The 14,991-nt window shown below is 60.4% G+C and overlaps 1 protein-coding gene across 2 annotated transcripts; it reads left to right on the top strand.

The window, feature by feature from the left end:
- The first annotated feature begins 1,564 nt into the window (after positions 1–1,564).
- On the top strand, positions 1,565–13,106 carry Cd177 (CD177 molecule). Of its 2 annotated transcripts, none has more exons than XM_060366392.1 (14): positions 1,565–1,872; positions 2,522–2,662; positions 2,795–2,980; positions 4,026–4,145; positions 4,450–4,569; positions 4,879–5,007; positions 5,595–5,729; positions 5,924–6,109; positions 7,040–7,159; positions 7,531–7,668; positions 9,807–9,947; positions 11,799–11,984; positions 12,085–12,219; positions 12,608–13,106. In XM_060366392.1, the coding sequence occupies exons 1-14, from the start codon at positions 1,725–1,727 to the stop codon at positions 12,934–12,936; spliced, it is 2,214 nt and encodes a 737-aa protein (XP_060222375.1). In that variant the 5' UTR covers positions 1,565–1,724; the 3' UTR covers positions 12,937–13,106. The 2 variants fall into 2 exon arrangements, with proteins under 2 accessions (XP_060222375.1, XP_060222376.1); XM_060366393.1 differs by lacking the exon at positions 1,565–1,872 and adding an exon at positions 2,276–2,435.
- Positions 13,107–14,991: the final 1,885 nt, after the last annotated feature.

Below are 14,991 nucleotides of genomic sequence, written 5' to 3'. Positions count from 1 at the left end.
ATGGTGATGATTATGATGATGGTGATGGTGGTGATGATGATGGTGATGGTGGTGATGATGGTGGTGATGATGATGGTGATGATGGTGATGATTATGATGATGGTGGTGATGATAATGGTGATGGTGGTGATGATGATGGTGATGATGATGGTGATGATTATGATGATGGTGGTGATGATTATGATGATGTGGTGATGATGATGGTGATGGTGGTGGTGATGATGGTGATGGTGGTGATGATGAGGGTGTTGATGGTGATGATAATGGTGGTGATGGGGGAAAGCGGAACCATGCCTTGGGCAGTTCTGAAGATGGATGGAATGGGCAGTACTTTTCCCTCCACTGACCTTCTGCACAGAGGGTCCTCGTGCAGGGCCCTGCTTGGGACAGAGGGAGAGCAATGCAGGAAGATCAGGGCTGTGACCGGAGCCAAGGTTGAAACCGGGGAAACCCGGAGAAAAGAGCTTCCTCTTCAGGTCAGTGTTTTGCGGCATTGTTATCTCTAAGGAAGAAATGTTCAAAGCACAGGAGCTCAGGAGCCTGGCTCTGAACGCTAGGCAAATATCCAGGCGAGTTCTAACGTGATCCAGCCTTTTCATGGCTGCTGGGCGACAGACGCGGAGGGCTGAGGACCCAGAACTGACTCCAGATCAAACACAACGACTGGCCTCCAGCAGCCTGGCGCCCACACACCCTCCACCTCAGGACCCTCGGAGGTGAAGAACTGGCAGGCTCCCCACTTTGCACCTGTTGTACAGGCCTATTTCCCGGGTCCAGCTTGTGAAAGATTTACACAGCTGGGCTGTTGGCTGGCAGTGGGAGGGGCGGGGGTAATGAGCCCTCACCTGACCGTACAGCCCAGTCTTTTAACAGTGTGTGTAATTCCGCCCTGGTTTCATGTGGCCCCAGGGACAGGCCAGAAGTATGCAGGGGAGGAAGACTAAGCAGGGAGCACCAGCTACTCAGCCAAGGGATCAGCACCTCTGCTCCTGCTGTGACCTCCATGCTCTGTCAGTGCGCCTGGGAAAGCCACGGCTTCCCCAGGGTGGGCGGTGGGCGTGCACCCTGGATTGTCATGGGGCTTTGCAGGGGGAAGATGCTGTGTCCCTCCTCCCCAGGGAGTGAATTTTAGATAGGAAGAGAGAGAAGAAGAAAGAGAGGGAAAGGAAGGAAGGAAGGAGGAGGACAAGGAGGAAGGAGGAGGACCAGGATGGGGCTCAGCTTGGAGGACCCTTGCTTAGCGCCCCCGAGCCCTGGGTTCCAGGCCCAGCTCCATGGCCGAGTGCGCATAAACCGCCACACCAGGCCAGCATCTGTGAATGCCATTTTTTCCCTAGGAAAAACAACCTCCCCCAAAACAAAACAAAGAACAACTGGTTTTCTAGCATACCACTTTTTAAGTCGTTTTGAGACAAGGAAATTTTGCATTGTCAAGTATTTTCATTCTATGTGTATAAGTGTTTCATTTTCAGATGTGTGTGTCACATGCCTGGTTCCAGAAGAGGCTGAAGAACATGCCAAATGGCCAGTGACTGGAGCTGCAATGGCTGTGAGCCTCGCTGTGTGGGTGCTGGGAACTGAACCCGGGGTTTCCACACGGAGCCAACATCTCCCCAGCCCCTCAGGAGAGGCGGAACTTCTCCATAGACAGTCGCCCACTGCCACCACCTTGGGGAGGGCAGGACCTCTGTTCTGTGAGGAAGAGGACAAAAGGAGCAGCCTGAATGGTAGGAGAGCAGAGCAGAAAGCAGGAAGAACGAGGGAGAAACAGGTGGCCTCGGGGACAGAGGTGCGGCAGGAAGGGCCGGGCGCTGACAACATCCTCCCTCGGAGTTTCCCCACCTGGCCGGAAAGCTGCTCAGGAGCCCAGAGGTGAAGAAATGGGATGCCTGGAGTACCTGGAGACAGGGTAGGGGTCACAAATGGGGGCTGGAGAGGAAAGCGTCACCAGGTCACCGGGAATCCGGATAACTCCAGGCCTTGAGGCGGGAGGGGTCTGTGGGAGGGCGAGGGCGTGGGCGAGGGTGTGGGCGAGGGCTTGGGCTCTGATCCCTGGGTCTGGGAAGGAGGGATGGGTCCTGATTTCGAAGGGCCTGGATTTGGGTTAGTGGCAAGCAGGCCAGCAACCTGAGGGGCGGGGGTGGGGCGGGGTCTGGGAGCTGGTCCCTAGGCCCGGGGATGATGGGACTGGAACTGCTGCGCTCTGCTCTTCCGGCTCAGGTGAGGGACTGAGGGACGGCCAAGCAGCCTTCAGGCAGCAGGCTCGGTGGGGCCCCCGCCCTCCCCGCTTCCTGCGCTGCCTTGGGTAACACGGCGGGTATAAAGGGACTGCGTTTCCTGCTTAGAGGGCACTGGAGACGCTGCCAGCCACGGCGGGACCATGAGCCCTGTGCCGGTGCTGGCCCTGCTGGGGGTCATCACCCTGCTGCCCTGTGGTGAGGAGGCCACCCTGGAGGGGGCGTCCGTCCCCTGAGGTGGCGGGAGGCAGCCAGCCAGAGTGGGGCCCTTCTCCCCACCCCAGGCGTGCCAGCCCTGAACTGCCACGGGGGCGTGACGGAGATGGTGAGGACCGTGTCGGCGCTGCCCCTGGAGTGGGAGTCCGAGAGGAAAGCTTGCCAGGCTGGCGAGGCTTGCCGAGAGCTGGTGCTGCTCCTGGAGAACGGTGAGAAGGGGTGAGCCCTCCGCCCGGGCATCCTGTGTCCGTGGGAGGACCCGGTCCCCTGGCCGACCTCAGGATGCCCAGCCCCACTCCGGGGCCCCAGAATCCCACCCCCACCTCCCCTTCTCCATCCAGGACCCCAGGTTCACCTGGTTTCCATCAAGGACTGTGCTAAGGCTGAGGACCAAGCGCCCCGGGTTACCTGGCTCAGTCCCGGCCCCGGGCTCTCCCTGGTCGCCTACACGCGCGTGTGCCGCCATGGCGACTTCTGTAACGATGTGTCCAGCACGGCGGCTCTTGGAGGCCTACCCAAAACGACAGGTGCCATGGGGAGGAGGAGTGGTAGGAGGGCTGGGGAGGGTCATCATGAGGGAGGGAGGGCTGGGGTTCCCTTTCACAGCGCTCGTCGGTCAGGTCCCGGCTCCGTCCTGCCCTTTGTCCCATCCCTCCTCCGGGTCACTGGGCCGCCATCCCTCCCCCTCCCTCCCTCCCTAGCGCCTCAGAACGATCCTGCCAGCATTTACAGCGGGGTTGGAGCCACGGGTCAAACCACCAGCCTTCAGCTCCGGAGTGTGGCCCCCTCCCCGCCCCCACACCCCCCAGCTCTTTGCGTAGCCTGTCCTTCCGTGTGCCCGTGTCCGCTCATTTCTGCATCTCCTTTCCCCAAGGAAACGTCGGGCATTGGCCTCCGGCTTGCTGATTGGTTGGTTGGCTGTATGAGGACGTCAGTGTACCAGTGTGTCCGTGTGTGGGCGTGTGCAGATGTGTGTGAGTGTGTGTGTTGAAGTGAGAGGCTGGTCTGGGGTGCTCTTCCTCAGAAACCATCCAGCTTGTGTCTCATTGGAGCCCGAAGCTAGCGCACAGATCAGGCTGAGCCGCAGAGGCCGGGAGAGCACCCTGGGCTCAGGCTTCCTCTTTGGTCTTAGGGTTATCAGTGGGTGGGTGTGCCTGCCTTTGCTCATGGGTGCCGGGAACCGAGCAGGTCCTTGGCTCCCCGAGGCCGGTCCCCCAGCCCTGGCCTAGAACTTCGCCCTGCTTTGCTGCAAAAAGCCAGCACTTGGGCGTGCTGGGAGATTTGCTGAGTACACACTCGTTTTCCTCCAATGCCTAGAGAAGTTCATCGGAGGCCGGAGGCCGGCTGAGGCTTCACTTCTGTCTGTGCCCTGTCTCACCCCTTCCCAGCCCCCGCACCCACATGACCTCCACCAGAGTCTCTGCGGGTCCGCCATGCCCTCGCCTCCCTCCCCCACTGACCTGTGATGCCCAGCTGATCTGTGCCAGCCAGAGCCTCAGGGGGCTGGTGAGGAAGCAAGCTGGGGAGGTGGGTGCATCTTCTGGCTGACCTCACTGTCTCTGTCACCTCCAGGCCAAGGGACCCTGCGCTGCCCACTCTGCCTTTCCAAAAACGGGTGCGAGAATGCCCCAGAACAGGTCTGCCCTGCGGGCACCACACACTGCTACAGCGGGGTCCTCAGCCTCAGGGGAGGTGAGCCTGGGCACGGGGACCCCGGGGTGTGGGTGAGGGGGTGAGCCTGGCCCGGGACCCCAGGGGTGTGGGTGAGGAGGTGAGCCTGGCCCGGGACCCCAGGGGTGTGGGTGAGAGAGGTAAGGCTGGGCACGAGGACCCCAGGGGTGTGGGTGAGGGAGGTAAGGCTGGGCACGAGGACCCCGGGGTGTGAATGGGGGAGATCTAGAGTCTGGGAAGCGGGGTTAGCCGGGACTGGGCATGAGGCGCAGAGGGAGCAGGGCTGGCCTCCAGCTGGCCTCTGAGCCACGTCTTCCTTTCCCAGCGGCCATGGCCTCCGAGCTGAGTGTTCAGGGCTGCATGCCACAGGCTGGCTGCAGCCTGCTGGGTGGCGCCCAGGAAATCGGACCCTTAGTTATGAGGGAGAAGTGTGGTTCCTGGTCGGGTGAGTCTCACCTAGGAAAAGGAGGCACTCCCCTGCCTCAGCCTGGGTGGGTGTGATCCTGTGGGGCGGGGGACTCCCAGGCGTGTGGAGCGAGTGAGGAGGTTCTCCAGGGAGGCCGCGCTGCAGCGTTGAAGGGAAGGGAGGGAGGGAGCGCAGCCCCAGGAGACAGGCATGCAGGGGAGCTTTTCACAGCTCTGGAACACGTGAGCGTGGGTGGCCTGTCCTCGTGGAGGGGCCAGCTCAGTGGGAAGGGCCAGGTCACAGCCTCCTGCTGGCGGTCCTGAGCGTGCTCGTCCCCATTCTGCACAGGGACAGTCACCCTGGGGCTCAAGCTTCCTGGACCACTTCCGGCCTCATCCTCTCCCATCATCCCCTCTGACCTCCAGCAGCCTCGCTCCCCAGGAAAGAAAGTCCAGGAGCCAACCACCGGGGCTTCAGGTATGAGGGAGAAGGCGAGAGCTAGGTGGAGTGGTCCCGAGGGCGGCCACGGTATGGCAGCTGTTTCCTGAGGGAAGCTTTCACGGGATGGAAGATGGGCACTCTCTCACCTGTCCCTGCCTTTGTTTGCTAACGTGTCTGCGTCATCTTAACCCTCAGAGCTCGGGGAGGGAGTGTAGAGCCGGAGTGGCTCGGCAGGGAAAGTGCTTGCCACACGACAGGAAGTCCAGAGCTCGGAACAGGAACTCCTGTAAAACCGCCAAGGGAGCTGGCCGACCCGGGAAGCCGGGGTTCAGCCACAGCCTGTGTCTCAAAAGACGAGGGGGAACATAACCAGTCCCAACCTCTGGCCTCCACACGTGTACATGGGCACACACACGCACACGCACACGCACACGCACGCATTTCCACAAGCCTGACTTTGGGTAACCTTGCGTCTTCAACTTCTGCTTAACAAACTTGCATTCTGCCCTCCACCTTCCGCCGTCCACACCACAGTACGAAGGCCCGAGCGGCCTTGCTCCACAGAGGTGAAAGTCAGAGCGAAGCAGGGGTCCTTCAGGAGCCATTTCTCCTCCTAACTGCAGGGGGTCTGAAATGCCAGCACGGGACGCTGCGGAATGCCAATGGATTGTCAGAGCTGCCTCTCAGCTGGACAGCTGGCCAGACCACCTGTAACGTGGGTGAAGGCTGCCAGGACACGCTGATGATGATAGAGAATGGTGAGAGGCCACCGTGCCCAGCCCTCGCTCTCCCTGCCCGGCCCTAGATCTCCGCTCTCCCTGCCCTCGCTCTCCCTGCCCTCACTCTCCATGCCCCGCCCTCGCTCTCCCTGCCCGGCGCGCGCGCTCTCCGGGTCCTGCTCCCTTGTCTCAGGGCAGGGGCCTGACCTTGCTGCCCACTTCTGTCTGTGCAGGCGAGCAGGTGCTGCTAGTTCTCAGCAAGGGCTGCACTTCCGCTGAGGACCAAGAGGCCAAGGTCACTGAGCACAGGGCGGGCCCCGGGCTGTCCGTCACCTCCTACACCGCAGTGTGCCGCCGGGGGCACCTCTGCAATGACCTGTCTTCCACAGCCCCTCTGTGGGCCCCGCCCCCCGTGACAGGTGCCATTGCGGGGGAGGGGAGGGGGGTCCTGGGGGACCTCTGCAATGACCTGTCTTCCACAGCCCCTCTGTGGGCCCCGCCTCCTGTGACAGGTGCCAGTGCGGGGGGGGGGGGGGGCAGCCGAGGGGGTCCTGGGGGAGGGCAGCCGAGGGGGGTCCTGGGGGAGGGCAGCCGAGGGGGTCCTGGGAGGAAGTTGGCTTACACTGTAGCCTGCTCACTCCTGCTCTACCCCGGCTTCTCCACAGCCCCCTGCTGCCCCTCCCTGCTCTCCCTGGCCCTGCCCTCTCCACTCCTCCGCACCCCTCATCTGCGCTTCCCTGAGGGCCACAGCAGCCCCAAACTCCTCTAGGTGACCGCTCCAGCCACCCAGGATGAAGCGGATTCTTAGAAAGATCTTTTTAGTTGTGTGTGCGTGTTCGTATGTGTGTGTGTGGTGTGCGTGATGCCTGCAGAGGACATTGGATGCCCTGCAAGCTGTGGGTAGAGGCTGCTGTGAGCTCCCCACATGGGTGCCAGGGGTCACACGGGGTCCTGGCCCACGCGTCCCCGTTCTAAACCACTGAGCTGTTAGTCTTTCCCTTTGTTGGGTTGACTTGTGGGAGGTGGTTGTCCGTGCGCTCCAGTGAGTGTGGAGGACAACCTTCCCGACTCCCCTGTCCTCCGCAGCTCCCGGGCGCCATCCTGTCCGAGTTGACCAGGCAACTCGTCAACAGTTGACCTTGTGTGTTCTGGGGGAACCTGTGGCTAGGGGGTTTTCCTCAACTGCCCGGTGCCACTGGGGTGGAGCCGCCTGCTCCCTCCATGGCTCCTCCTTCTCCTCACCAAGTCTGGGTCTGCCTGAGAGCAGGAGGGCCACCTGCGGAGCTGGGGAGCGCTGGGATCCAAGTGGGTGCCTGAGCCGAGCCTCCCCTGTCCTCACACGTTTCCAGCACCGGGGACCCTGCGCTGCCCGCTCTGCCTGTCTGCCGGTTCCTGCTCTGGCCAGCCCGTGCAGGTCTGCCCTGCGGGCACCACACACTGCTACAGCGGGGTCCTCAGCTTCGGGGGAGGTGAGCCTGGCCGGGGACCCAGGATGTGGGTGAGGGGGTGAGCCTGGCCTGGCACTCAGGGGTGTGGGTGAGGAGGTGAGCCTGGCCGGGGACCCGGGGGTGTGGGTGAGGAGGTGAGCCTAGCTGGGGACTCCAGGGTGTGGGTGAGGGGCTGAGCCTGGCTGGGGACCCCAGGGTGTGGGTGAGCCTGGCCCAGGACCCCAGAGGAGCAGATGAGGAGGGGCTGAGGTGGAGATGTGGGCTCTGGGGGAGGAGAGGGAAACTGGGGCGGGGGGGGCTGAGCCGGTAGTGTGGAGCCCAGAGCGGGGCTTGCCCCTGAGGCTGCCCTGAGCTCCCCATATGAGTGTCTCTCTCCTCGCCCTGCACCACAGAGGAGGTCTTCTCAGCGGAGATCCTCTCAGATGTGAAGATTCAAGGCTGCATGACGCAGCCAGGCTGCACCCTGCTCAATGGCACGCGGAAGATCGGGCCCGTGGATGTGGGGGAGGCCTGCCAGGTCACCCGGACAGGTGAGCTTTGGGTGGGAGAAAGTAGGTGGCACCTGTGCTGCAGCTTCTTTGCAGGCGCGGACACGCAGCCCCCTCTGCTGAAGCCGGCCTCCCAGCCACCTGAGTGAGCATCGCCCACTCAGGCAAGGGGGAAGAGGAGGCCGGGAGGGGCGGGGCCGAGGGGCGTCCAGCTGGAAGAGCAGGGGACCGAGAGCGCACTGAGGGGTCCTTTGAAGATGCTGAGAAAAGTGAGCCCCAGTGACCTGTTCTGGGGAGGAGAGGAAGGGGAGGAGGCTCGGGGCATGGATGGCCACCATGCTGCTGCCAGCGGGCTGGATGGGCAGAGTGGACAGGCCTGACTGTGTGCAGCTAACGGGAGGCCGTGCAGGACCCTGCATTTCCCGCAGAAGCCTTGGGGAACCAGACCCTGGCCTGCCATACCTGAGCTGGCCATTCTGGGCTGTGACAGGGCAGACCCTGGGCCCAGAGCCTGCAGAGAGTGAGGAGGCTTCAGAGGCTTCAGAGAGGGCGGCATGGAGGAGGTGGCCTGTCTCAGTAGAAATGGCTTGTCAGGGACTGCAGAGGGCTCTGCGGCCAAGAGGGTCTCCTGAGTTCAAGCCCAGAGGGTTCACCTACAAAGCTGGGCCTGGCCACACACACACCTGCCCCCTCAGCGCCATGGGAGGCAAAGACGGGAGGGTCACGGTGCTGGCTGCTTGCAGAGAGAGAGGGTCTCAACGGAGGGAGTAAGGTGGAGAGGGATAGAAAGGACATTTAACATCCCCATCTGGCCTTTACACATGTACACACACACACAGAGAGAGAGAGAGAGAAAGAGAGAGAGAGAGAGAAGATTCATCATCAGGAAACTGTGAGTGCAAAGGTCCTGATATAGGAAAGCGAGACTGCCTGAGGTGGGCTCAGCAGGAGGACGAGGACAGGTTGCTGACTCAGGATGTCAGGACTGGGAGGGCGGCGGGGTGGGGGGCAAGGCTCGGGAGGGAGGGAGGGAGGGCTAGGCACCAGCATTTTGACTGCCTCAGCAACCCATCATGAAGATGAACCAGAGTTAGGCCATGATCTGATCCTGAGGAAGTTAGGCCATGATCCTGAGGAAGCCGGCAGAGAAGCCAGAGCCAGGAGCCAGAGAAGTTCAGGGCTTAGGGCCTACATGTCAGAGAAGCACCATCTGTGTCGGAGCTGTCCGGCAGGAGCCTGTGCAGTCACCTAGAGGGGGACCACATGCCCTGTGTGTGCTGACCCGCCACTGGTCAGAACCCTCGGACTGGCAGTTTCCTCGTCGCCGCTGCGCCCTGTCACCCAGCAGCTCCACCACCCTGGCGCAGCTCCACCACCCTGGCGCAGCTCCACCACCCTGGCGCTCCCTCCTGTCTTCCATTGGTCCCTGACACTGTGTCATACCACTAGCCTCAAGGGCCTTATCTGTGGTGGGGCATGTGTCCATGAAGAAGGAGGAAGGCCACGTCACAGGGGGCCTTGTGGGCCAGATTAAAGAAGTCACAACTTGATTTTCGAGGAGATGGGAACCTACCGGAAGTCTCTGCCTTCTCAGGGCTTCTCAGGTTTCCCTGGGGCCTCACATGGTTGCCTGACCCTTTAAGAGGCCCCATGGGCTGCTGGGTGGTGAACGAGGTGGGGGAGGGGAAGGGGCTCAGAGATTCAGGACAGGCAGCAGAGGCCCTGGCATTTGCAGCTGGGTGGACGCATTAGAGGCGACCAGGTGCTCAGGTTCTGCAGAGACAGTACAGCGTAAGCCACAGGGTTTCCCCGGGACTGCACCAGGGCCTGGAGAGAAGGGATGAACGGGCGTGGGGGCAGCTCTGCGGCTTGTGCATCTGGGGAAGGTGGGCACACCTGTGGGCAAGGTGGGGCGGGCCTGGGAGCGGGTGGAGCCGGGAGAGCGCAGCTCTGCCACTTTGCAGGAGGAATGAGGAAATGGCCAGCCCGCCCTGCTGGTCACCAAGAAGGGTGGCACTGCCTGGAGGCTTTGAGGTCTTCATCCCTTCCACATGCAAGGCAGGACGTCCCAGCCAGGGCCTCGGGGCGTGTGATTCAGCAGGCCAAGGCCTCCCTCGCGGAAGCTGCAGGGCAGCCATGGTGGTGACTCTCTCTCCCCGGCCTGGTTCTCCTCTCCCCAGACACGCTGACCTGTCACAAGGGAGTCATGTTGAAATCAGGCAGCGGCTTGGCTGAGAAAGCTGAGGAGTGGGTTTCATCCACTTTCCTGGAGTGTGAACCTGGGGAGCTGTGTCAGGAGACTCTCCTGCTCATAGATGTGGGTGAGTGGGCTGAGCGGGAGGGCACACGCCTGCCCGGGGCTCGCCCCAGCCAGCCCTGGATTCTGTGTCCTCCAGTTCGCGCCTGAGACCTCTCTGTGCCTCGTCCTGCTGGTGGTGATAAATAGTAGCCCCACACCCAGAGATGAGAACGGTGCTGGGGTGTGGGGACCCTCTTGATCCCCAACAAGGAGGAATGCTGAGCCGGGCATGTGGCTCTTGGTCCAGTACCTGCTGAGCAGAAGTCTGAGCCTGAGCCTCAGTGCCAGATATACTAGGCGTGTCTGTGCTACCAGTGCTGAGAAGGACAGGCAGTTAAACTGAAATTCGGTGCCATCCTCACCTATATAGGGACCTCAGAACCAGGCTGGGCGATCTGAGACTGGTAGAGAGAAAGCAAGAAAAAGAAAAACAGAAAAGACATGAAAGAAGGAGGGAAGGAAGGAAGGAAGGAAGGAAGGAAGGAAGGAAGGAAGGAAAGGAAGGAAGGAAGGGAAAGGAAAGGAAGGAAGGAAGGAAGGAAGGAAGGGAAAGGAAAGGAAGGAAGGAAAGGAAGGAAGGAGGGAAGGAAGGAAAGGAAAGGAAAGGAAGGAAGGAAAGGAAAGGAAGGAAGGAAGGAAGGAAAGGAAGGAAGGAAGGGAAAGGAAAGGAAGGAAGGAAAGGAAAGGAAGGAAGGAAGGAAAGGAAAGGAAGGAAGGAAGGAAAGGAAAGGAAGGAAGGAAGGAAGGAAGGAAGGAAAGGAAAGGAAGGAAGGAAGGAAGGAAGGAAGGAAGGAAGGAAAGGAAGGAAGGAAGGGAAAGGAAAGGAAGGAAGGAAGGAAGGAAGGAAGGGAAAGGAAAGGAAGGAAGGAAAGGAAGGAAGGAGGGAAGGAAGGAAAGGAAAGGAAAGGAAGGAAGGAAAGGAAAGGAAGGAAGGAAGGAAGGAAGGAAGGAAAGGAAGGAAGGAAGGGAAAGGAAAGGAAGGAAGGAAAGGAAAGGAAGGAAGGAAGGAAAGGAAAGGAAGGAAGGAAGGAAAGGAAAGGAAGGAAGGAAGGAAGGAAGGAAGGAAGGAAGGAAGGAAAGGAAAGGAAGGAAGGAAGGAAGGAAGGAAGGAAGGAAGGAAAGGAAGGAAGGAAGGGAAAGGAAAGGAAGGAAGGAAGGAAGGAAGGAAGGGAAAGGAAAGGAAGGAAGGAAAGGAAGGAAGGAGGGAAGGAAGGAAAGGAAAGGAAAGGAAGGAAGGAAAGGAAGGAAGGAAGGAAGGAAGGAAGGAAGGAAGGAAGGAAGGAAAGGAAGGAAGGAAGGGAAAGGAAAGGAAGGAAGGAAAGGAAAGGAAGGAAGGAAGGAAAGGAAAGGAAGGAAGGAAGGAAGGAAGGAAGGAAAGGAAAGGAAGGAAGGAAGGAAGGAAGGAGGAAGGAAAGGAAGGAAGGAAGGAAGGAAGGAAGGAGGAAGGAAAGGAAAGGAAGGAAGGAAGGAAGGAAGGAAGGAAGGAAAGAAAGGGATGCTGCAGGCCTGTCTGGGACTCTGTGAAGCCTCTGCGTCCCTTTGCAGCTCTGCAGGGAGGTGGGAAAGGAGACAGAAACCTCCCACAGAGCCAAGTGTGCGTGTGAAGGGCACAGTGTGGAGGAGCCAGCAGGGTAGGAGGGATGGTGAACAGAGTGAGGCTGCAGCGTGCCAGGGGCTCAGGGAGACTGTGCAGGGGCCTAGCCACGAGGTCTGCCAGGAGCAGGGCAGAGGGAGCCAGTCTTTGTCAGACTCAGCACAGCGTGTGTGTATTGTCACTCGGACTGGGTTCCCCGTGACTGGGAGGGACCCCAGAACTGGGCTCTATGTTCTTGCCCTCTTCTTCTGAGCCTGGCTTTCACTCTTGTTTCCCCAGGACAACGTTCTGTCCTAATAGGGAGCAAAGGCTGCAGCAGGCCAGTGGCCCGGCCCAGCCCTGGAGTGTCCCTGCACTCCCAGCACCCTGGAATGCTGGTAGCTTCCTATTTCCACTTCTGCTCCTCGCCACTGTGCAATGCAGCCAGCAGCAGCAGCGTCCTGCTCAGCTCCCTCCCTCGGCCAGGTACGGGTCAGGGACACGGAGGGACCCAGATGCTTGGGAGGTAAGCAGGTGGCTGTAGCTGAGAGCATGCATTGCACCCCACCTTTCTCTCTGTCCCCAGCCGCTCCTACCCCGGGAAGCCTGCAGTGTCCTGCCTGTGTGGAGTTATTTGGGTCCTGCCCTCAGAACACCAGAGTTGTCACCTGCCCTCAGGGTGCCACTCACTGTTACCAAGGTGCCATTGGTCTCCAGGGAGGTGAGTGTAGATGGTTGGACTGCAGGGGCCTGGACCCCAGGTCTGAGGGAGGAGGCTGGGCCTGGACCCTGGTCTGAGGGAGGAGGCTGTCCTGGACCCCTGGTCTGAGGGAGGAGGCTGTCCTGACCCCTGGTCTGAGGGAGGAGGCTGGGCCTGGACCCTGGTCTGAGGGAGGAGGCTGGGCCTGGACCCCTGGTCTGATGGAGGAGGCTGGCTGGACCCCTGGGTTCTTCAGCCTTGAGTCCATGGAGGAGTCTGGCCCTGGAGTCCTGGATGGAGGGAGTTGGATGGAAGGCAGGAGTATGACTCACTCTCTGAGGGAGGAGAATGGGGCTGACTTTGCCAGCTCTGCTGACCTGGGCCGCCCCTGGCTGATCTCCCCTTCCAGGTGGACTGACTTCTGGAGTGAGCATTCGGGGGTGCATGGCCTCACCCACTAGATCCTTACTGGGCAACTCTAAAGCGTTCGGGATCTTCTCTGCAGAGGAAACCCCTGAGGATGGAGGTGCCAGTGAAGATGCCAGTGAAGGTGCCAAAGGAGAGTCCAAAGGAGGTGCCTCGACCTCTTCGGCCTCTTCCCTGGCGTGGCTGTTAGGGCTGGGGCTCTTCTTAGCCCTTTGTTTGGAAGGCTTTGTCCTCTATGCTGAACCCATTTTCCTACCCTCCTTAATCCCGGCTGGCCTCCCATGTCCACCCTCCCCTGATGTCACAACCTGAGGACCTCAGGCTGGCACTGTCACCCCTTGCTGCCCAGGTGTCCTCATCCCTCACCCACACACCTGTGCCTCCATGTTTAGATACAGGAGCCTCTGAACTCAGCCTGCTCCAGAGAGGACAGCCTCACAGAGCCACACATGGGATAATAAAGCCGCTGCTGTTTCTCCAAATACAGGGTTCTCTGTGGGACATGGGGTTCTCTGTGAGGGGATGGGGCTCTCTGTGTGCTTCCTGTGAGGAGATGGGGCGCTCTGTGGGAGATGGGGCTCTCTGTGGGAGATGGAGCTCTCTGTATGCTTCCTGTGAGGAGATGGGGTTCTCTGTGGGAGATAGGGCTCTCTGTGTGCTCCCTCTGTGAGAGATGGGGCTCTCTGTAGTCTCCCTCTGTGAGGAGATGGGGCTCCCTGTGAGGGGATGGGGCTCTCTGTGTGGGGATGGGGCTCCCTGTGAGGAGATAGGGCTCCCTGTGAGGGGATGGGGCTCTCTGTAGTCTCCCTCTGTGAGGAGATGGGGCTCTGTGTGCTCCCTCTGTGAGGAGATGGGGCTGTCTGTGAGGGGATGGGGCTCTCTGTGAGGGGATGGGGCTCTCTCTATGCTCCCTCTGTGAGAGATGGGGGTCTCTGTGAGGAGATGGGGGTCTCTGTGAGGAGATGGGGGTCTCTGTGAGGAGATGGGGGTCTCTGTGAGAAGATGGGGTCTCTGTGAGAAGATGGGGTCTCTGTGAGGGGATGGGGCTCTCTGTGAGAAGATGGGCTCTCTGTGAGGGAATGGGGCTCTCTGTGAGGGGATGGAGCTCTCTATGCACTCCCTGAAAGCCTCGCTGCCAGAGCCCCCCATCTTTTTCCCACCCAAGCCTGGAGCACTGGGCCTCGCTGTGCCCTGGGAGGCAGGAGGTTATGTCCCTCAGTTTCTTCCTGCCAGCCAGGGCCACAGCAAAGGGCTCTGCCTCATGGAGCAGCTGGGTGAGAGGCTGTGTGTGACACAAAGTTGATGTGGAGGAGAGATGGGCCGAGAAAAGGTGTGGCTCAGTTTCTAAGGGCCTTCATGAAAGGTGGGAGCCACCATTGTAGGCTTGAAAAGGTGAGGGCCAGAGCACACACAACACACTCCTGCACTCACTCACAGCACACAAACACACGCACACACTCACACGCTCACATTCAGACACACCCCCACACTCTCAAACACACACACACACACACACACACACACACACACACACACACATACACGCACACACACACACACACAGGCACGGTAGGCACTCTTCATTCCAGGCTGAAGCCTGCCTTGTCCACTCCGTGAGAGGGAAGGGGGTCCCTGTGGGATGAATGGGGCGGGTCCCTGCTGGTGTGACCTCCCACAGGAAGTGGGAGGGAAAGTGAATCTGGGGCCACAGGAAGCGTCGCCCCCCAGGAGATCATCCGCTGTGAAGGGGCTCCTCCTGAGTGGTTTGAGGGTGTGGGCTCATCCCTTCGGGGAAGGCTCGGTGCCTGAGGGGCCTCGGCTGAGACTCCTCACAGGATGAGGAGGCCGAGAGCACACCCAAGCCCATCTTAATCCCCTCCAGCAGTACTGAGCTCCGCTCAGAGACTACAGTGACAGGGTGGGGTTCCCAGGAGCCCCCGGTGTCTCCACACAGATGTCCTTGCATTGCTCCTGTTGGCCTGTGCTGGCTTTCTAGAATTGCCCAGAGAAACCGGCCAACCCGAGGGCTTGCCCTGGGCACGGTCGCTGGTCGGCCGCGGTGATGAAGTCCCAGCCACTGGGACTCCCAGTTTGCTGCCCTCGGCCCGCACTTCCACCAGCAGGGAGGGCCTGGGAACCTCCATGTTTCCACGGCCTTTGCCTCGCCACACAATGCCCCAAACGCAAGGCTGCCCACGCTGCGTGCTGTGCTGGTGAGCAAGGCATCGTGCAAGGGAGACCCCAAGCCAGCAGGACGCTCGAGGAAATGCTCCTGGGGCTCAGAACTTCAAGGTCATCCTCGGTCGATGTCCAGTTTGGAGCCAGCCTGGGCTCCGGGAGATTCTGTCTCAAAATGAAAAGCAATGG

The sequence above is a fragment of the Meriones unguiculatus genome, chromosome 14, assembly GCF_030254825.1.
Source record: "Meriones unguiculatus strain TT.TT164.6M chromosome 14, Bangor_MerUng_6.1, whole genome shotgun sequence".
Classification (NCBI taxonomy): Eukaryota; Metazoa; Chordata; class Mammalia; order Rodentia; family Muridae; genus Meriones; species Meriones unguiculatus.
This window is presented reverse-complemented; position numbering and strand designations above follow the sequence as displayed.

Excerpts from the sequence above, each read along its gene's own strand:
- Cd177 (XM_060366392.1), top strand. The coding sequence starts at position 1,725 with ATGGTAGGAGAGCAGAGCAGAAAGCAGGAAGAACGAGGGAGAAACAGG. Across the intron at positions 2,981-4,025 it reads AGGCCTACCCAAAACGACAG|GCCAAGGGACCCTGCGCTGC; the intron begins GTGCCATGGGGA and ends TGTCACCTCCAG. Across the intron at positions 5,730-5,923 it reads GCTGATGATGATAGAGAATG|GCGAGCAGGTGCTGCTAGTT; the intron begins GTGAGAGGCCAC and ends CTGTCTGTGCAG.